The sequence below is a fragment of the Palaemon carinicauda genome, chromosome 39 (genome assembly GCF_036898095.1).
Source record: "Palaemon carinicauda isolate YSFRI2023 chromosome 39, ASM3689809v2, whole genome shotgun sequence".
Classification (NCBI taxonomy): Eukaryota; Metazoa; Arthropoda; class Malacostraca; order Decapoda; family Palaemonidae; genus Palaemon; species Palaemon carinicauda.
In genome coordinates, this window is record NC_090763.1 from 27,339,812 (window position 1) to 27,361,933 (window position 22,122).

At 44.2% G+C, this 22,122-nt stretch overlaps 1 protein-coding gene across 2 annotated transcripts in view; it reads right to left on the reverse strand.

Annotated features, from left to right (window-relative positions):
• Positions 1 to 699: 699 nt before the first annotated feature.
• isoQC (iso Glutaminyl cyclase) overlaps positions 700 to 22,122 on the reverse strand; it is a 65,269-nt gene continuing 43,846 nt past the window's right edge. The window contains exons 5-7 of one of the 2 annotated variants that reach the window (XM_068362745.1): positions 12,144 to 12,308; positions 11,671 to 11,881; positions 700 to 2,657 (exon numbers count right to left, since the gene is read on the reverse strand). In XM_068362745.1, the coding sequence (XP_068218846.1) occupies positions 2,506 to 2,657; positions 11,671 to 11,881; positions 12,144 to 12,308 (528 nt within the window). In that variant the 3' untranslated portion in view covers positions 700 to 2,505. The remainder of the gene's footprint in view (positions 2,658 to 11,670; positions 11,882 to 12,143; positions 12,309 to 22,122) is intronic. The other variant, XM_068362746.1, reaches the window with a different exon arrangement.

The following is a 22,122-nucleotide window of genomic DNA, read 5'->3' on the forward strand; positions in this document are numbered from 1 at the left end:
CTATAGAACTTAAAAACAAAAAATATTACAATCTGGAGTTGTCGACTCTAACGTGACCGATGGTAGCACTAAAAGACAATACGGATATGATCTATCTATGCAATAGTATTGCCATACCCTGCTAGGAAATCACAATTTACACTTGAAGGGCATAGTAATAACAAGGAAAGAAAACAGGAAATTTTCAGTTTATGGGAAAAAGTTGAAATTTAATCATCTTTGAGAGAGGCGTACCCTACAGTAATATGAACAAAATAGGAGGTTCACAGAAATAGCATATTCTGGCCAAGTTATTTGCATATTTAAAAGAGCATGTAAATCTGTATCAAAATACAATGCTCACAGTTAGTATGTTGAGAATGCATGACATTGCTTAATTGCATAATATCATTATACAGATGTAGTATACAGTGATATGGGTCAAAGCCCAGAAGCTAAGGCTGAGAAGACAAGAGTGATATCTTCGTGAAATGTACCACAGTAATGCAAGTCTTGGTTATATTCACCAACTCTGTATTGCTTATTTACTTCATTTGTCACCTACTTATACTCAACATCTAACCTTCCTCACTTATTCAAAAGGCCATAATGGTAACACATCCACATCCTATCATGTCACTAGAGGTAAAGAAATTTTTTTTAAATGCACATTTTGTATGATCTTATGTCAGAGATATTGTGAAAATTAAAATCCAAGTATATGCTGATAAGAGTTTAAAGTTTTTGTTTTCTCAAGTCGAGTGGAAATGTCATTTCCCTCCATTTTAATGGAATTACTGATTAATAATTAGAAAAATCTACATAATATTTTTTTTTAAGTTTTATCATTCATATAGAGAAGTTACTTGCTCCTGGTACCAGAGTAATACATTTCTTTAATATTTTTATAAATTCGGAAATCAAGAAGAAACTAGATGTCAAGTACAAAAGAGAGATTTGTATCTATAGAATTTAAAGAAACCATTATCAATAAAAAAATTTTAGCAGCAGCAAATTAATCCACAAAAATAATATAGAAATGGATAACCAGCAATTTCTCCACTGGTTAGCAAGCAGATAACCTGATTTTCTCTCATTAGAAATTTTAAAAATAAAAACAACAATGCAGTATGAAGATAAATCTGTAATGTAGTACAAAACACACTTCCTTACAGAAATTAAAAGGCTATCAGAAATAATTTAGAGTGGAAAATTATAATTAGGACATCATCAAAACTGTTTGACACTTGCAGTTAGCTGTAAAGTATTAAATTCTGTGTAAAAACAATATAACTGAAAAGTACCAATTGCAGTTATTGTCAACAGCCGATAACCCTTTAATAAACTTCACAAAGTACATAATTTACTAGTGTTGTATATTATTATCACCGAATATTTCTTAGAATTACTTGAATTATTATTTTAAAATTTCAGCAAGTAAACCTAAAGAAATAATACAAGACAGAGTTATAAAGTAATGGTATCACATCAACTCTACCTTTAAAATGATAATTAAAATATTGGTATTGGATTATCTTGAAAAATACTGGTATCATTGTACACACTAATAGTAATGTCTAAACACAAATCAAATGAAAACAGACAATAGTAAATAAATTTCAACCCTAAAATTAAACTTTCATAAAAATAATCATACTTCACATAACATATTGCACATTTTTCATAAGTTTTATCAGTTTCATGCTTGAATTCAAAGGACTATTTTCACAACCATAGTATTAAGTAAAATTAACATTTGTAACACATTAACTACATAAATCATTAGCACCTCATCACTAGACAAAGCAGCATGCAATACTTGTATTTAAGAAATAAAAAATAACAGACTAACAAAAATAAACTAAGACCCACTACCAGCCCAAAACTAACTTACGGTGCTATTTCATCAATACCTGTATGTGGCTCAAATGTAACAAAAAATAATTCCAAGGCTTCAAAGACATCAGATATTCCTTTGCCATACTTAAGAAAAGGCCAATTGCAGCACATGGAAGAATACTTTACTGTCAACTTTGTAGAACGAAATACAATTACTGATGTATAAGATCTATTAATCCTTATCATAATAGGTTAATCATTAGTTTCCTTATTACAGCCAATGGACCTTGAAAAATTAAGTCATGAAAATACAGCCAGAACACAGCTTCAGATGATCATTTACTATAGCAGACTTTAATATGGCTTTGATTTAAAGACAGTATCCCTTTATAAATTCATTTTGCTTAACATTTTGAGTTAAACATGAAGAAAAAAGTATATCTGCAAGGAAAATAATTGAGCCAACCACATTTCATTTAATATTTTATAATAACGTCTACAGAAAATACCGTCTGGAGATCTAATCAATCTGAACTTACACAATACCTACAAAAAGGTAACTGTAGTCTGTTAACGATACCCAACTAAGAAGACATTCTACAGAAGAGAAAAATCATAAAAGGATAAGTACATTTTATGAAAATCTAATTACAGATCATCATGGAAGGCTGTGTTCTGGGCAATTTCCTATAGGGCTAAATGAAGATAATCGGCGACAAATGCTCGCATGATGATATTCAAATTCTGGATTGTTTCATAGTTCAAAGCCGTTGCATTATCTGAATCCTCATGCCACACTCTGGGGAAAGGCACTGGAATTAAATGCACAACTGGCACACCTGGAAGAAAAAATTATTTTAATTCACAAGAATTTTCTTTTTCCAACTCCAGTATATATATCAAGTATGCTATACTGTACATGGTACTGTATTTATAACTTGAGCCTAAATAAATTAAAGCAATTGCTCTGGAAAGTACTATTATGTAATAAATCCCCAGGTACAGTACAGTGGTGCCTCGGTATAAAAGTTTTATCTGTTCCAGGAGCAAGCTTGTAACCCAGAATTCTTATACTAAAACAATATTTCCCTTAAATACATAAAAGGAATTCACTTGATGCATTCCACACTTTCATAAATACACTCCTTTTTTGTTATTAAAAGCAGAAATTATAACCCCTAAAATCAGAAATTAATAATTCACAATTAAAAATAGAAATATTGACAAAAATAACCCACACTTCATATTTGACGAGAGTCGTGGCTGGCATGCCAGAGATCAGAGAGGAGAATCTCCCTCCATGAGAACTTTTGAGTAAAATATTGGGAGTTCTCTCTCTTGAATAGCATTCACTATCACTAACAGAAGCACTTAATTTATGCTTTATGGACACATTTGGTCATATTTTTTTTTTTATTCTTACATTAAAATTTCACAAAGAACCTATCTAGAGACAACTTCTGGCTTTTCTTCAAAATAGCATGAAAATGACAAATTCGGAGATAATTTGTATTTTTCCTAACCATACAAACCTTACCTATTTACATGGGGGGTATTACTTTTGGCGTAGCTGAAATGACGAGCCATTAGATTTTTAACGAGGGTTTACTACTAGCGAGGAGGTAGGGGAGGGGTAGCTAGCTACCCCTCCCCCCTCACACACCGGTGAACTGATTCACTTCGCTTAGAGGTAAGACTTCACGGGGGACAGGGCTGGCGGGCAAGTATGTGTAAATAGCTAAGGTTTGTATGGTTAGGAAAAATACAAATTATCTCCGAATTTGTCATTTGTTCCGTAACCGAAATACAAACCACGCTATTTACATGGGGTGACTTAACCCTTAGGTAGGGTGGTAAGTCCCAGCCTTACTGGCTTTGGCTTTGCCTGGGGACTCAGGATCCGAGTGTGTAGCACTCGAGATAAGGAGTCCCTGCACCTCGCAAGTTCCTTGCTCCACAAGGAACGTGCGGCCTACATAAGCGAGTGTGTGAAGGAAAGAAGTGTGACTTGTCCTAGGAAGTTGACCTGAAGTCCTATAGATGGAAATCTGGGCTAGGACGTTCCCAATACCACCTCGGCAGGGTATGGGGGATGCGACAGTATTATATCAATACTATGAACACAGGAAGCATGGTTTACCTGCAGTGGTTTGAGGTCAGCTGTGCAAAGAACTCAGGATGCTGCTTTCCCCAAGAGAGGGGAGGATGAAGAAAAGAGTAAGGGCCAGATATACTTTTTCTTTCATGCAGACTAAAACCGGGTAACAATGCCCTCAACCTTCTGCTACTTGTCCATTAACGAGCCTGAGGTTAGACCAGCTGTTGTGCAGCCACCACAGGGCCGATAGAGAACGTATCGAGCCTCCTGTGGGTCACGTCCTGCAGGTAGTGGGCTGTGAAGGTCATTTGAGACTTCCAGACCCCAGCTTGTAGAACCTGCGTCACTGAGAAGTTTCTCTTGAATGCCAGGGGCGAAGCGATGCCTCTGACATCGTGTGCTCTCGGGCGACATGATGGAGGAGGGTCAGGATTCAGGGAATGGTGGATGACCCTGCGAATCCAGGCTGAGATGGTGTTCTTAGTGACCCTCCTCTTCGTCCTTCCTGTGCTCACAAACAGGGCTTGCACTCGAGGACGAACTGCAGCTGTTCTCTTAAGATAGAGCCTCAGACTCCTTACTGGGCACAGTAGGAGATGGTCTAGGTCATCTGTTACAGAAAGGAGATTCGAAATCCTGAAGAAGTCGAACCGTGGGTCCGGAACTCCAGGATTCTGAGTCTTAGCAACAAACTCAGGGACGAACCCGAACGTTACCTCCCCCCATCCCCTTGAATGGGCGACGTCGTACGAGAGACCATGAAGTTCACTGACTCGCTTGGCCGAGGCCAAAGCGAGCAGGAACACCGTCTTCCAAGTCAGGTGACGATCAGAAGCCTGGCATAATGGTTCGAACGGAGGTCTCTTAAGAGACCACATTCCATGGAGGAGGTCTCACTTCCGACTGAGGGCAGGTAAGCTCGTAGCTTCGTATAAGTAGGGAAAGTTCCAGCGAGGAGGAAATGTCCATTCCTTTTAGCCTGAAGGCCAGGCTTAAGGCTGAGCGATAGACTTTCACCGCCGAGACCGAAAGGCGCATTTCTTCCCGCAAATACACAAGAAACTCCGCTATTGCTGGAATAGTGGCATCGAGGGGAGAGATACCCCTTCCACGACACCAACCACAGAAGACTCTCCACTTCGCCTGGTAGACCCCTGCAGATGACTTTCGCAGGTGTCAAGACATCCTCTCTGCAACTTGTTGCGAAAAGCCTTTCTCTGTGAGGAGATGCTGGATAGTCTCCAGGCGTGAAGCCGAAGCGATGCTACGGCTTTGTGGAAGATGTTGCAGTGTGGTTGCTTGAGTAGCTCGTGTCGTGGAGGAAGCTCTCTCGGGAGTTCCATCAGGAGCTGCAGAAGGTCCTGGAACCACTCTGCATGATGCCATAGCGGAGCTATTAGGGTCATTGACAGGTTGACCGATAGTCTGGTCTTGTTGAGCACCCTTCTCATCAGACAGAAGGCGTAAACGTCGATGTTGTCCCACCGTTGTTGGAAGGCATCTTGCCAGAGTGCCTTGGGGTCCGGGACTGGGGAACAGTACAGCGGAAGCTTGAAGTTCAAGGCTGTCGCGAACAGGTCCACCGTCGGGGAACCCCACAAAGTCAGGACTTTGCTGGATACTAGAGGATCCAAAGACCACTCGGTACTCACTATCTGCGATGCTCTGCTCAGACTGTCGGCGAGCACATTCCTCTTGCCCGGAATGAAGCAAGCCGATAGTGGAATCGAGTGGACTTCGGTCCATCTCAGTACCTCTACTGCAAGATGAGATAGCTGGTACCTCCCTGCTTGTTGATGTAAGCCACCACCATGGTGTTGTCGCTCATCACCACCACGGAGTGACCCGCCAGGATCCGTTGGAACTGTTGAAGTGCCAGATATACGGCCTCCATTTCTAGCAGATTTATGTGGAGGTACTTTTCTGATTCTGACCATAGGCCTGAGATCCTGTGGTTCAGAACGTGGGCCCCCCACCCTTCTTTTGAGGCGTCCGAGAATAGCATCAAATCCCGGGGGAGGACGAGAAGATCCACTCCCTTTCGAAGGTTTTCGTCCGTCACCCACCACTGAAGGTCCGTCCGTTCCGCAGGACCCATAGGGACCAGGATGTCCGGGGAATCGTGGCCTTGATTCCACCGGGACTTGAGTCGCCATTGCAGGGATCTCATCCTGAGGCGGCCGTTTGGAACCAGACGGGCTAAGGAGGAAAGGTGACCTAGGAGACGTAACCACGATTGTGCTGGAAGCTCTTCTCGTCTGAGGAAAGGATCTGCGACCCTCCTCAGCCTTGCTATCCTGTCGTCTGATGGAAAGGCTTTGTGGAGATTGGTGTCCAATATCATGCCTAGATATACCAGTCGTTGAGATGGAAGCAGAGAAGACTTCTCGAGATTTACCATGATCCCTAGATCTTGGCAAAGTCCCAGAAGCTTGTCTCGGTGTCGAAGAAGGGTCGACTTCGAGTCTGCCAGGATCAGCCAGTTGTCCAGATAACGGAGGAGACGGATGCCGATCCTGTGTGCCCACGAAGATATCAGGGTGAACACTGGTGAAAACCTGCGGTGCTGTGGAGAGACCGAAACACAGCACCTTGAACTGGTAGATCTTGTTGCCTAGGCTGAATCTCAAGTACTTCCTGGAAGACGGATGGATTGGGATCTGGAAGTACGCGTCCTTCAGATCCAGTGTACACATGAAGTCTTGCGGTCACACTGTGACAGTGTCTGCTGTCTCCATGCTGAACGGAGTTTGTTTGACAAATTTGTTCAGGGCTGAGAGGTCGATGACGGGTCTCCAGCCTCCAGACGCCTTCTTTACAAGAAAGAGTCGACTGAAGAAGCCTGGGGAGCCGTCGACGACCTCCTGGAGAGCATCCTTCTTGAGCATAGTCTCGACTTCTGCCCGAAGTGCTAGCCCCTTTACCGATCCCATGGCATAGGAGCTCAACGACACTGGATTCGCTGTCAGGGGAGGAAGAGATGTCGTGAACGAAACGCGATATCCCTGACTGATCACGGAGATCGTCCAGGAATCGGCCCCGAGTTGCTGCCACCTGAATGCGCAACTTTGTAGGCATCCCCCACTGGTGGACATGCAGGGGGATTGCCAATCCTAGCGTTTGCAGCCTCAGCCGCTCCCTCTAGGATTCTTGCCTCCCCTGGTGGACTTTCCGCCCTTCTTGTCTTTCACAGGAAAGGGCTGCTGTTTGGACACCTTCGTCTTTGCTGCCGGCGCCAGTTTCGTCAACTTGGACTGGTGAGGTTGTTGGGGTGCTGGAGGTTTGTAGAGCATAGATGTAAGAGCCCTTTGGAGGAGAGAATCATGGTTCGATTTCCTCCACCTCTCAGCTGCCTGTTCCACATCCTTGGGCTCAAACAGGCTCTTTCCTAGGATGGAAGAGTGTCTGAGCTTGCAAACATCCATGGCTGGGACCTTCGCGTGGAACCTCTCGGTCACCGCATCACGTCGTTTCAAGATCAAGTTTGCCCACAAGTTCGAAACTTGGTGGGCCAGAAACTCGATGGTACGTGTGCCCGAGAGGAGGAAGGTCTCCAGGGCCTTCCTGGTGCTTTCCTTGGAAAGATCCTCGGAACGCAGCAGGATGCCCAGAGACCCTAGCCAGACATCCAGCCACGAAGTGGCCAGCATGGCACACTTTGCAACCTTCTCCTGAGTCAGGATCTCTGTTGCTGAGAATGTCACCTGCCAGTTGGAGAGTTTCTCAAGAGAGACTCCCCTGGTAAGCTCTTCCACGGAGTGGTGAAGAGGAAGAGCTAAACAAGGCTCCTCCATGATCTCAAAGTACCGCCTCTGTTGAACACGAGGAGGTGGGAGGAGCTTGTTACCAGCAGAGGAACGGCTGGAGGAAGCGAGTTCCGCAAGCTGGCCCCGACCTTATCTCTGGCACTCTTCACTCCTTGGGACCAAGGCAGAGCCGCACTGGCCTTAGAGGGTTTTTGAGTGCCATAGACTTGGTCCAGGACCGTATCCTTGCCTTCAGAGGGGCAGTCTCGGGGTCCTTGAACTTGTTAAGATGCCTCATCAAAGTCAGGACCTGCCAGAAGGCATGCTCTGAATCATGCTGCTCTCCTCCTGGTGAATTGGCAGCAAAGTCTCCTATCCCCAACTGCTCTACTTGGGGGGACACGTGGACGTTCTCCTGGGGTCTCGCTGGCTCTGGTTGAATCCTTGAAGACGACTTCAGGACGGTCTTCGAGTCCTTCGGTTCCCTAGGAGGGATGCAGGACTCCAGCAAAGAAGTCTGAGGGCTCTTCTCCGCCCCAGTACGCGACGATTCTCCTACTCGTGGTGGGGTGTCTCCCATTGGTGCGGTGGGAGAAGGTCTCACCTCGGTAGATTCCCGAGGACGGAAAAGCTTCGTCCACAGAAGGAGAGAATGTCTGAGGGGGGGAAGGAGCCTTCCTTACAGACTTCTTGGGGGCCAGTTTGACCCTAGGAGAAGTCACCACGCACTCTACTCCTCTCTTCCTCTTCAGTGGGGATGCTGGTTTGAGACCCAAATCAGTGAAGGCAGGCTTAACAGCCTGGACGACAGCTCTGATAAGGGACCCAAACCAAGGCTGACGACTGACAGACGCAGTGTCAGAGACTCCCACTGGAGGGAAGGGGATCGGGCGATCCTTTGGAGTAGACATCATAGGGCCTGCCTGAAAGGAAGAAGAAGAAGAATGGTGCCTAGACCTCTCTGAAGACTTCCCCTCCTCCTGCGAGCGCGCTGTCCTGTGCTTGCGGGGGGGGGGGGGGATCATGAAGATGATGACCTGGTTGTGAGCGCTCCTGGAGACTCGCTCGGCTGCTCGCGCTGTGAAACCCGTTGGGAATCGCGCTTGGGGTCGCGCGATGGACAAATCGCAGGTTTACGCGGAGATGAAGGCGCGGGAGCGCGTGGGCGCACGGGCGAGGGGGCGTGTGGGCACGCGGGCGAGGGGGCGCGTGGGCGCGCGAGCGAGGGTGCGCGTGGGCGCGTAGGAGACCTTCGGCGAGCAGGATCGTGTGCGAGCGGGCGCGCTGAAGAATGTTTGCGCGCAGGCGACAGATCACGCGGGCGCACAGGAGATCGCTGGCGCGCAGGCGCGCGGTCTGGAGCAGGCGGCTGGGGCGCAGGGCCAGCAGGAGTAGAGGAGCGTACCGGGGCCTGCTCGTAGGCACGTGCAGGAGACTTTCCGTGAGCGCGTGGGCGTGTAGTGTCTCGTCCAGCTCTGGAAGGGCGTGAAGGCGAGTGCGCACGATGGCGCGCAGGCGAGGGCTGACGCGTGGGCGAGCTCTGAGGGCGCGCAGGGCGAGAAGGAGAAGGAAGAGTCGTCTTGCCTGTGCCCAGATCCGGGGATCGTGGGCGAGCGGGTGAACGAGGCCCGCACGTGCGCGCTAACGCGCAGGAGAACATCGCTGGCGAGCTGGAGATCGTGGGCGCGCCTGGCGCGTGACAGGAACAGGGCGCGCAGATGTGCGCTGGCGAGTAGGAGATCGGTGGTGCACAGGAGAATGTTGGCGCGTAGGCGAGCGCTTGCGAGCAGGAGAGCGCTGGCGAACAGGAGCACGGTGACGAGCAGGAGAGCGCTGACGAGATGACTCTGCCTCTGCTGCAGGAGATTGCTGGCGTGCAGGAAGTTCCTCAGCAACAGCAGGAGAGCGCTTGCGCGTAGGTGAAACCTGGGGCTGAAGAGACTTGCTCACATTGTGAGACAAGTCCTTCTGCCCCGAAGGGACCGGAGGCCGTTGGAAAACGGGGTGCGTGGGCGCCCACAGCGCGTCAGCTTCCAGGAACGGAGAAGGAAGGTCCACAGGTCTGGCAGGCGTTGGAGATCACGAACGATCTGCAGAGAGGTCCAGAAATGCAGCTGCAACGGTCAACTCACGTCGAGGAGGAAACTCTGCGGGGGACGTCGAGGGCAAAGAACCGAAGAGGCGCCTCCTAACTCCCTTGTAAGGAGAAGGAAGGCCTCTACGGCGGAGAGGAGGGCGAGCCTTGCGGCGAAGACGACCTCTAGGAGCAGGCACACCATCGTCGGTCCTCCGAAGAGGAGTCTGTCAGTGAACTCCCCCGAGGGGGAGAATCACCCGCAGGAGACCGTTGGACTCAGCTCCTCCCTCGAAGGATGTTCGGAGGGGGAACTGAGCCTTCAGCTACATCAGCAACCAAGGCAGGGGTTTGACCCGACCCGTCGGAAGCCTCTGCCACAACAACGTCGACGATAGACAGAGGATCTACCTCCGCTATCACCGGCGACTGCTTGACAGCTGCTCCCAACTGGATCAAGTCAAACAGGGCTTCCCTGGAGGGCGAACCCTTGAGCCCCAAGAAAGCCCAAAGCTGCAATAAATCATCATTAGATACAGAGTTATTAATATCCTCCCCCGGAGGAGGAGGAGGAGCTGCCTCGCTATGGGAGGCAACTCCCTCTCCCGAACCCCGAGGTTGGTCAACAAAAGAATGGCCTACGCTACCACTCGCCGGCCTCTCACGAGAGACCGATCGAGTGGGAGCTTCTGAGGAAGTTCGGGCAGCGGAAGAAGAGTCCTTGGAACTTTCCTTCTTAGAGGCAACCCTTGAAGGAGAAAGATCCCGCTTAGACTTCTTCCGCCGCCGGGAAAACCTCTCCCACTGGGAGGTAGACCACTCCCTGCACTCACTGCAAACTTTGTCTCTATCACACCGTTGACCTCTGCAGTACGGACACAAGGTGTGAGGGTCCATCTCGACCGCCGACATAGAAGTCCCACAAGGGCGGTCGGGTAAGCCAGGGCACTTCCGCATGATAGAGGTAGAGGCCAACTTCCGAACACACTCTGAAAGAAAAAGCAAAAAAGGTTAAGGCTGTCAAAATGCGAGGGTGAGGTAGACAGGTCTGACCGTCACCCGAGCCAAAAGTGAAGTGAATCAGTTCACCGGTGTGTGAGGGGGGAGGGGTAGCTAGCTACCCCTCCCCTACCCCCTCGCTAACTAGCGAGGGGGTAGTAAACCCTCGTTAAAAATCTAATGGCTCATCATTTCAGCTACGCCGAAAGTAATACCCCCCATGTAAATAGCGTGGTTTGTATTTCGGTTACGGAACAAACGGGGTTAAAATCACACGAACACTGACTTTGAGGCTTGTGAGCATCGCTTGGCTGGTTTCTTGCTAGTCTCATTAACACTTTTCCACAAAAAAACCATGAATACAGAAGGAAAATTTTGCTCATAGACCAATACAATGCATGTATACCGATTTGAATTTTCATGCTTGAATACAGATTTAGTATTACCATACATTATTAGAAAACCTTGAGCCAAATCAAACTATTGCAATTGGATTAATACAATAAATCAGAAAAATCCATAATTCTTTTTCATTATCTCATTATCAGTATTAAAACCATTCTGTTAAAGAATTAGTTAGGTGCTTAGCATTACGTTGGACCTAAACTCAAAAGATCAGTCATGACTCAAGTGAAAATAAAGAATAGACAAAATTAAAGTATATTGATTGACTGGCTGAATAACTGTCATGAAGAAAGCTATTTGATAAGTTGATGGCTTCTAGGCTAAGATGTAGTGTAAAAGTGTACCGAAATCAAGAGGACTTTGTAATCACTGAATACTTGTATTATTAAAATATTTCGGTATTCTCTCATGTGTAGGATAATCCTATGTAACTGAAAGAAAGAAACACTAAGAGTAATACTCTAATACAGCACTAAGGTTGCAATAACTAGCTTTCAATGCTTATTTGAGAACCTCTTATGAAATATTACCTCTCTGTAGAAATGGAATATGATCATCCTCAATTCCTGGATTTAGCATTGACCTTTGCTTAAACATCAGCTGCCTCTTGTTAAGCAGTCCCAGGTCATTTAATCGTCGTTCATAAGACACCATGCGGGCATACCAACGGTCGGTATTTTTAAAGTAATTGAAGAATTGGACATCTTCAGTTCCCAGAAGATCCAAAAGAACAAAAAGGTCCTGCAAAAACATTAGAGATTTAAGGACAAAGCAAAAATTAATATACTCAAACCACACATACAAATGACTTATAACATTTTGTCATCACTTTACAAATAAGAAGCAATATTTACTTTATCAGCAATTTTTCATGCTTGAAAAATCATCTGATAAATTTAAGATTTGCCATATTTATAAAAGTTTAAGAACTATATTTTTTATATAACTATCAGAAACAATCTACGAAAGGATGAAAACGTAATTAAACCTAAAAAATATTAACCATTCTGTGAAGATGATTAGTGCCATCTGTATTGACTTCAGGATACAGCTGGTTCTGTAATTTTGCGGCCAGGTTCCGGGCACCATACAAAGAATCTGTTTTTGACCAAGACCGAAAAGCTTCTTCACCGTCAAAGAATATAAATTGTAGAGACAAGTCAGATTGCTGTTGAAAGAATAATTAAAATTAATAAGTGAAATTTTAATTAGCAAATTTCTTATCCAGTATATAATGAAATCTGATTTTTTTTTCATTTCAAAACTCATAAATCAGGAAAAAAATCCCTAATAATGCACCAGTATCACGGTACAGTACACGCCTTTGAATGTATTTTCACTGGATCATCCCTTCACAATTATTTGACATCAAAGCATTACAATTGTATTCTTTATTGTCTATGGCTTTATAACTATGAAAGAGATTAAAATGATTTAATCCATGTCATTTATATTTTCAAAAATTGGACTTTTATACATTTGGATCATGGAATGTATTATAAGGAAGCTCAGATAAACTATACAGTAATGGCATAAATTATTGATTGGATACTCAGTAATTTCACAATTTTAGAATGATTTTCATGGATTTCAGATCAGATTTAGGAATTTGCACCATAAGGCACAGTGTTAGGGCCACTGCTTTGAAAAAATCCTGCAGTTACACGATGAATTAAAAGTCAAGAGGTTGGACATAAAGATGGAAGAAAAGGAAAGGAACCGAGGTATAGTAAAAGCTAAACAGTGAGTGCAGCTTCAGGCCAAAAGGATGCTGCAAGGACACTTGAGTCATGTCTTCTGGTATTGCATATGGAGAAAAAGGAGTAATGCAAGCAAATCTCAAAATACTACTGTGCATTATGGTTATGCCAGCTTATTATCTACTTACATAACTTATAATAAAAAACCTAATCTATGCATACCACCAGCATCAATTTCATAAGATCTCCTTCAGGTATAATGAAACCTGATGGATAATTACTGCACCTATCACACTGACACCTGGTTCAGTGCACTTATAAATAGTAACTTAGAAACTTACTCTCTAGATTTAGCACATGAACACCAACATTAGACCTGGTGAAATAAACAATCTTTTAAAAGTACAGGCAGTAATTCATCAAATGATCTTCACCAAAATGTTATAATGTCGGTGAATGAAAAACAGTAATCTCTTCCACGTTTCACCCCCACCAAAAAAAGGTGCAATACTTTATACAAACACACAATCACCATCCTACAAACCACAAGCATGCAATCTTTTCATCATCATCAGCATTATTATTATTATTATCATTATATTATCATTATTATATTATTATTATATTATATTCTTCTTATTATATTATTATTATATTATATTCTTCTTATATTATTATCATTATTATTATCATCATTATTATTATTAATTATTATTATTAATTATTATCATTATTATTATTATTATTATTATTATTATTATTATATTTTATTATCATATTACATTATATTATTATATCATTAGTATATTATTATTATTATTATTATTATTATTATTATTATTATTATTATTATTACAAACTAAGCTATAACCCTAGTTGGAAAAGCAAGATGCTATAAGCCCAAGGGCTCCAACAGGGAAAATAGCCCAGTTAGGAAAGAACAAGGAAATAAACTACGAGATGTAATAAACAAATATTTTAAGAATAGTAACAACATTAAATTAGATCTTTTATATATAACTCTAAAAACTTTAAAAAAACACGAGAGGAAGAGAAGTAAGATAGAACAGCATGCCCAAGTGTACCCTCAGGTAAGAGAACTCTTAATCCAAGAAAATAAAGTGTAAGGCACGCCCCACTTCCCTAACAAAGCGCTATTGGTGATATAGTGTTGATATAAGCATAAATTGCTAAAAGACTAGAAAAAATTGGGTACACAATCTTTGCAATTGCTGTATAAAACAGTTGAAAATTGGCATCAAAAGTCAAGAAAATTTGAAGCAGATAAGAATTATGGCAGATAGTTCCTGAGATCAAACAGAGCAAAGCGAACCCATCAGAAGTCTAATAGCAGGGAGAAATAACTACTGTAAATAATGAAGTAGGACAGGGATAGCCAGTTGAGATAGATTGATTATATAAAAGCAAACCCTATCGTGCACCATACAGTATTAAACCGTGACATGAGGTACAGGATACCTAACATAAATTTAAAATACAATATCAAAATAGAATCATAAATACATAAGGCAAAAGACATGGCACATTTGTGCAAGACCCTTAACACATTAATGTACTGTACTTCTAATTAGGGCTGACAAATCTAGTTTCTAGAATTTATTACAATAACCCCGTGGGTACCAGTGCTTGGACTTGACTCCACATTCTATTCCCAGACTTAAAAGTATGATGCTTAAAGTCCTGAAAAATAATAAGTTTCTCAACTGGCAATACAGTATAGAATATATATAAAAGATCTACATTAAATACTTATTTGTATTTCACAAAAATGATTCAACAGTCATATAAAAACAACATTATACCATGAAGTATATGCAGTAACTGATATTTAGTCAAATTTTTACTGTATATTGTAGCACCATTGTAAAACAGATTTCAGCAGGATTTCATGGGTATAATTACTGTAGTCCCATTTCAAACCGGACGAACCGTACATTGTGCCATGATCCCGTGGATAATTTTTTCAGGTTTAAAGTAAATTTCACTAACAAAACTACTTAACTTCATCTGTTCATACGTAATTTCTATAAAAAAAAAAAAAGGAAGAAAACCTGCTGTAGCATCATTAGGATTCTTCACTAGATAAGAATAGTCAAGAGAAATTTATTAAGCTTGAATCATTTGAACTAACCTCAAGATATTTTCCTAACTTCTACCCATACAGAGTCACTGCTTTCTAAACCAGTTCCCAAATGTGGAAACTGCCTATAGAGTGCTTTCCTAATTATCTATGTAATCATGCTTATGTTTTTACCCCACTGAACAAATGCTTGGGTAATCTAAATTGAGAATCAAGAGGGGTTAGTTAGCAGGGCCCTTAAAACGAACATTCAAATTAACCTTCTAAACCCATGGTTAATGATTTAGATTAATGGAATCAGTTCATATGGTCTGGCACTGCTGTAAGAAGGCCATTCAACACTGAGGTACAGTATAACTGGAGGAAAACCCAGCAGTTGCACTGAGAATAAAGTCAACAAGTTGGGCAGAAAAATGAAAGAAAGGAAATGGGGGAGTGGAGTAGAAAATGAAAATTTTTCAATTATCATTATTATTATTACTATTAGTACTAGCTATGCTACAACCCTAGTTGGAAAAGCAGGTTGCTATAAGCTCAAGAACTCCAACAGGTAATATAGCCCAGTGAGAAAAGGAAATAGGAAAATGATAATGTAACTGAGTGTGCAATCAAGCAAAGCTCTAACCCAATAAAGTGAAAGACCATGGTACAAAGGCTATGGCACTACTGAAGATTAGAGAACAATGGGTTGATTTTGGAGTGATCTTCTAGAAGAGCTGCTTACCATAGCTAAATAGTCTCTTCTACTCTTACCAAGAGGAAAGTAGCAACTGAACAATTACAGTACAATCTCTTGAGTGTGAAAAAGAATTTATTGGTTATCTTAGTCTTATCAGGAGTATGAGGAAAGATGAGAATGTGTAAAGAATAGGCCAGACTATTTGGTGTATGTGTAGTCAAAGGAAAAACCAGCCGTAACAAGGTAGGATACAATGTAGTACTATTTGGCCAGTCAAAGAACCCAAAAGCTCTCTAGTCATAGCATTTCAATGGGTCCCTGGTGCCTTGGCCAACCAACAACCTACAATGCAGCTAGGGGATACTAAAAAGAAATTTTCCTAATGCCTTTAATACACTGACAGTATTATCCTTCAATAAGGAACCACAGGGCTAAGAAAAGTACTTCCCAGCACACATCATCACAGATTTTAAATTATAATTAAGACTTAAAAATGGCCAATTTTCATAATATGTTATTTTCATTAGTAAAATAAATTTTTTAATTTACTTACCCGATGATCATATAGCTGTCAGCTCTGCTGCCCGACAGAAAAACCTACGGGCGGAATACGCCAGCGATCGCTATACAGGTGGGGGTGTACATCAACAGCGCCATCTGTCAAGTAGGTACTCAAGTACTCGATGTCAACACAGAACCAATTTTCTCCTCGGTCCACTGGGTCTCTATTGGGGAGGATGGGTGGGTCCTTTAATTTATGATCATCGGGTAAGTCTATTCAAAAATTTATTTTACTAATGAAAATAACATTTTTCAATATTAAACTTACCCGATGATCATATAGCTGATTCACACCCAGGGGGGTGGGTAGAGACCAGCATTACATGTTGACATTATTATGAGCTAAGTATTCCGTATTTCATTTTAGCAGTTATTCAAAATAACAAACATAAAATAAATAAGTACCTGGTAAGGAAGTCGACTTGAACAATTACTCTGCCTTTTTAAGTACGTCTTCCTTACTGAGCCTCGCGATCCTCAAAGGATGCTGAGCGACTCCTAGGAGCTGAAGTATGAAGGGTTGCAACCCATACTAAAGATCCTCATCAAAACCTCTAATCTAGGCGCTTCTCAAGAAATGACTTTGACCACCCGCCAAATCAAGTAGGATGCGAAAGGCTTCTTAGCCTTCCGGACAACCCAAAAACAATAATAAAACATTTCAAGAGAAAGATTAAAAAAGGTTATGGAATTAGGGAATTGTAGTGGTCGAGCCCTCACCACTACTGCACTCGTTGCTACGAATGGTCCCAGAGTGTAGCAGTTCTCGTAAAGAGACTGGACATTCTTAAGATAAAAGACGCGAACACTGATTTGCTTTTCCAATAGGTTGCGTCGAATATACTTTGCAGAGATCTATTTTGTTTAAAGGCCACGGAAGTTGCGACAGCTCTAACTTCGTGTGTCCTTACCTTCAGCAAAGCTTGGTCTTCCTCATTCAGATGGGAATGAGCTTCTCGTATTAACAGTCTGATAAAATAGGATAAAGCATTCTCTGACATAGGCAAAGATGGATTCTTAACTGAACACCATAAAGCTTCAGACGGGCCTCGTAAAGGTTTTTAAATAGAACTTAAGAGCTCTTACGGGACATAATACTCTTTCTAGTTCATTTCCAACCATACGATAAGTTTGGAATATCGAACGATATTGGTCAAGGCCGAGAAGGCAGCTCGTGTTTGGCTAGAAAACCAAGTTGTAGAACATGTAGCCGTTTCGGATGAGAATCCGATGTTCTTGCTGAAGGCATGAATCTCACTGACTCTTTTAGCTGTGGTTAAGCATATCAGGAAAAGAGTCTTAAAGGTGAGATCTTTCAGGGAGGCTGATTGAAGCGGTTCGAACCTGTCTGACATAAGGAATCTTAGTACCACGTCTAAATTCCAACCAGGTGTAACCAAACGACGCTCCTTCGTGGTCTCAAAAGACTTAAGGAGGTCCTGTAGATCTTTATTGTTGGAAAGATCTAAGCCTCTGTGACGGAAGACTGATGCCAACATGCTTCTGTAACCCTTGATAGTGGGAGCTGAAAGAGATCGTTCTTTCCTCAGATATAAGAGAAAGTCAGCTATTTGAGTTACAGAGGTACTGGTCGAGGATACGGATACTGACTTGCACCAGTTTCGGAAGATTTCCCACTTCGATTGGTAGATTCTAAGGGTGGATGTTCTCCTTGCTCTAGCAAACGCTCTGGTTGCCTCCTTCGAAAAGCCTCTAGCTCTCGAGAGTCTTTCGATAGTCTGAAGGCAGTCAGACGAAGAGCGTGGAGGCCTTGGTGTACCTTCTTTACGCGTGGCTGACGTAGAAGGTCCACCCTTAGGGGAAGTGTTCTGGGAACGTCTACTAGCCATCGAAGTACCTCGGTGAGTCATTCTCTCGCGGGCCAGAGGGAAGCAACTAGCGTCAACCTTGTCCCTTCGTGAGAGGCGAACTTCTGCAGTACCTTGTTGACAATCTTGAACGGAGGGAATGCATATAGATCTAGATGTGACCAATCTAGTAGAAAGGCATCTATATGAACTACTGCTGGGTCCGGGATAGGTGAGCAAACTATTGGGAGCCTCTTGGTCATCGAGGTTGCGAAGAGATCTATGGTTGGTTGGCCCCAGGTGGCCCAAAGTCTCTTGCATACATCCTTGTGGAGGGTCCATTCTGTTGGAATTATTTGTCCCTTCCGACTGAGACAATCTGCTATGACATTCAAGTTGCCTTGGATGAACCTCGTTACTAGTGAAAAGTCTAGACCTTTTGACCAGGTGAGGAGGTCCCTTGCGATCTCGTACCATGTCAGAGAGTAGGTCCCTCCTTGCTTGGAGATGTACGTCAAAGCCGTGTGTTGTCCGAGTTCACCTCCACCACTTTGCCTTGAAGGAGAGACCTGAAGCTTTTCCAGGTCAGACGTACTGCCAGTAGCTTCTTGCAGTTGAAATGCATTGTCCTTTGACTCGAGTTCCATAATCCCGAGCATTCCCTAAAGTCTAATGTCGCACCCCAGCCTACGTCCGATGCGTCCGAGAAGAGAACGTGGTTGGGAGTCTGAACAGTCAGGGGAAGACCCTTTCTAAGGTTGATAAAGTCCTTTATCCAAGTCAGACCAGACTTTATCTTTCCGGAAACCGGGATCGAGACCGCTTCTAGCGTCTTGTCCTTTTTCCAGTGAAAAGCTAGATGGTATAGAAGAGGACGGAGGTGTAGTCTTCCTAGTGACACAAATTGAACCACGGATGACAGTGTCCTTACCAGACTCATCCACAGCCTGACAGGGCAGCGTTCCTTCTTCAGCATCTTCTGGATGGATAGCAGGGCTGGGGGTTGATCGTCTTGTTCAGCAACGTCCTCATCAGAGGGTTCCTCATCCGAAACTGATGAGGAAACGGCAACGGAGTGGGCAACGTCTGACTCGCTGAATCCAGTCGCACTGGTGGATGCGTGACGGAGCCGGACGCAATATCATGGTACTGCTGCACAGTCTGTGAACTGTCAACAACCATGGGGACGCGAGGAAGTACAGCGTCAACCCGAAACTGTCTAGACTGTCTGGGTTGTGCAGTCAACACCCTACCGGGTTGCTGAGGTTGACGCACTGCGTCACAAAAAGTCACCTCTGCTGGTTGTTGAACGTCTTCCTAGTGACACACTGAACGTCAACAACCACCTCCGAGCGTCGCTTAACGTCAACGTGCGACTGGCAACCCACACTGGGTCGCATCGGTGGAGGAACCACCTCAACTGGCGGACGCGAGTAGGATACCTCAGCGTCAACAGGGCGCACAACCAACCGGTAGGAAGGTTGTTGGCCAGAAGGTTCTTCTCCGAGTTAAGTCCTCTATCAAGGACACAAGCTTGGACTGCATGTCTTGCAGCAAAGCCCATTAGGGTCTACGGGAGCAGGTGTGGCAACAGACGGGGTTAGCGACTGAAGCGGAACCATTTACCATCCCTGGAAGCCTTGTTATGTGTGACATAATAGTACAGCAAAACTTTAAAGGCTCGACAAAAGTTGAGAAGTTGACCTGTAAACAACTGGAGCGTCTCCTGGCTATGCGCCTGGCCGAGTCTACCAGAATTGAGAAGTCTACCTGGGCAGAGGCATTAACTCCCAAGCTGAGAACTTCTCTCGTGTCCTATCAGACTCTCGCTCTATAAGCCAGATAAAAAGAAGGGAAATCAAAAGGCTGTATCCCTAAAACTCCTCCTGGTGCAAAAACCAGTCGCCTAGCCGACGTAACGCTCTCTAGGAGAGCGAGAGAGCACTAGCTTAACAACAACGGCTTCGAAGTAGCTAGGCCTAGTGTAAGTTCTGACGTGAGGCGAACGAGGAGCAGCAGTTACAAGATCCGGACGAAGATCCTTAAAAAATCATCATGATTTAAATAAAAGTCCATAGGAGGCTAAGCAGCTTAAGGCTCCTCTCCAAATGACAGAGTCCTCAAAGGAATATCAGTAGGAGGGAGAACAGCACTTTCTCATCTACAGGAACCTTGTCCGAGAAAAGCTAGGTTATCTCAGTGAGGGTCTCACTGGTGCATTAGCAGCAGACCAGAAGGCAACGTTATGTAACTGCTTGACAGTCTGTGAACTGTCAAAAACTGAACTGTCAACCACAACAGGTGCGTGAGGACATACAGCACTGGTGCATTAGCAGCAGACCAGAAGGCAACGTTATGTAACTGCTTGACAGTCTGTGAACTGTCAAATAACTGAACTGTCAACCACAACAGGTGCGTGAGGACATACAGCACTGGTGCATTAGTAGCAGACCAGAAGGCAACGTCATGTAACTGCTTGACAGTCTGTGAGCTGGCAACAACCAAAGCTGTGTGGGGAAGCCTCAACTCCTGACTGACTAGTCTGCTGCGGGCGAGTGGCGGTAACCACAGTGGGTTGCGGAGGCTGACGCACCGTGTCAAAACACGGCAGCTTAACTCCACCCTCCTGTTGTTGTGGTAGCACACGCACGTCAACGGAGGGTTCCGTGCGTCTGTGAACATCAGCATGCGTCTGGCAGGGTCGACTGCGCATGGGTGGAGGAGCTCTCACAGCTGGAGTGTGGGAGCAGGCAGCCACAGCGTCTGCTGGGCGCACAACCGTGGTAGGTTGTAGGCTAACGGGTGCGTCTGTGAACGTCAGCATGCGTCTGGCAGGGTCGACTGCGCATGGGTGGAGGAGCTCTCACAGCTGGAGTGTGGGAGCAGGCAGCCACAGCGTCTGCTGGGCGCACAACCGTGGTAGGTTGTAGGCTAACGGGTGCAGCGTCAACCTTCTCCGCACGATACTCCTGCAAAAAAGATGCTAACTGTGTCTGCATAGACTGTAGCAAAGACCACTTAGGGTCTACAGCAGCAGGTGCGGCAACAGACGGTGTTACTGCCTGTTGCGGTACCGCTTTACCTCTCTTAGGAGGTGTGCAGTCATCGGAAGACTGCAGCGAGTCCGAACTGACCCAGTGGCTACACCTGGGCCGTTGGACTTGCGCGGAAGGGACCGACTTGCACTTAATAAGCTGCGAGACCTTGGTCCAAGGTTTCTTACGAGAAACCTCTTCCGCAGACGAGAAGTAAAAGGGCTCTCTCGTCTTTGTGTGGGTGGGGCGATCTTGGGTAGATACACCCGAAACCACGGAGGGAAAAACGTCTGTTCGTTGATCAAGGCCTGACGAACCCATAAGTCGTTCGACATTACTTCTCCCCTGGGCTTGGGAGCTTGCAAGAGGTCCCGGACTAGGTGAACGACAGGCACGAACAGACGAACCCTCGGACGCAACACTGTAACACTTTGCGCATATCACTTTATCACTTTGATTTTCTGTTTTGCACTTATTTCACTGAAATCGAAACTTTTACTGATTTCTACCTGAAACACGCAATCCTACCCTTCATTAAAAGGTAGTAATTGCGAAAACAGTCGTATAATGCAACAGAAAACATATATTAAGATAAAGAATTCAGTGGCTGGGAAAGAGACTAAACACTAGTTCAAATAAACTACGTTTACAATCTCTCACCGCGCACAGCCTGGGAACAAGAATAAAACCCTAGAAACGTTTTACCTTCTTCCCCTACAGCGACTAGGGAGGAGAGTAAAACGAGAACAACGTTACCCGCTTGAACGAAACGTTTTTTCTCCTCTCTCTCCCTCCGTCTCTATCTCTTTCTTTCTCTCTAGATTTCGCACCTGAGAGAAGAGCCCTATTATATATCGTCAAAACATATTATTTGCTAAAGGAAAAAACTGAAAGGTTTTCCAAATAAAAAGTTCCTTTAATTTAGAATTTAAACCATTTAAGCTAAGAAAGAATGAACGAAACGCTAGAATCGGTTTACTCTTACTGCAAAGTGAAACCGTGATACACTCTCTCTCTATCGTAACGATAGAGCGCATGTTGAACGTCCTGAACGTCAACAACTGCGTAGACTAAAAAACTAAACGTTAGTTCATCTTT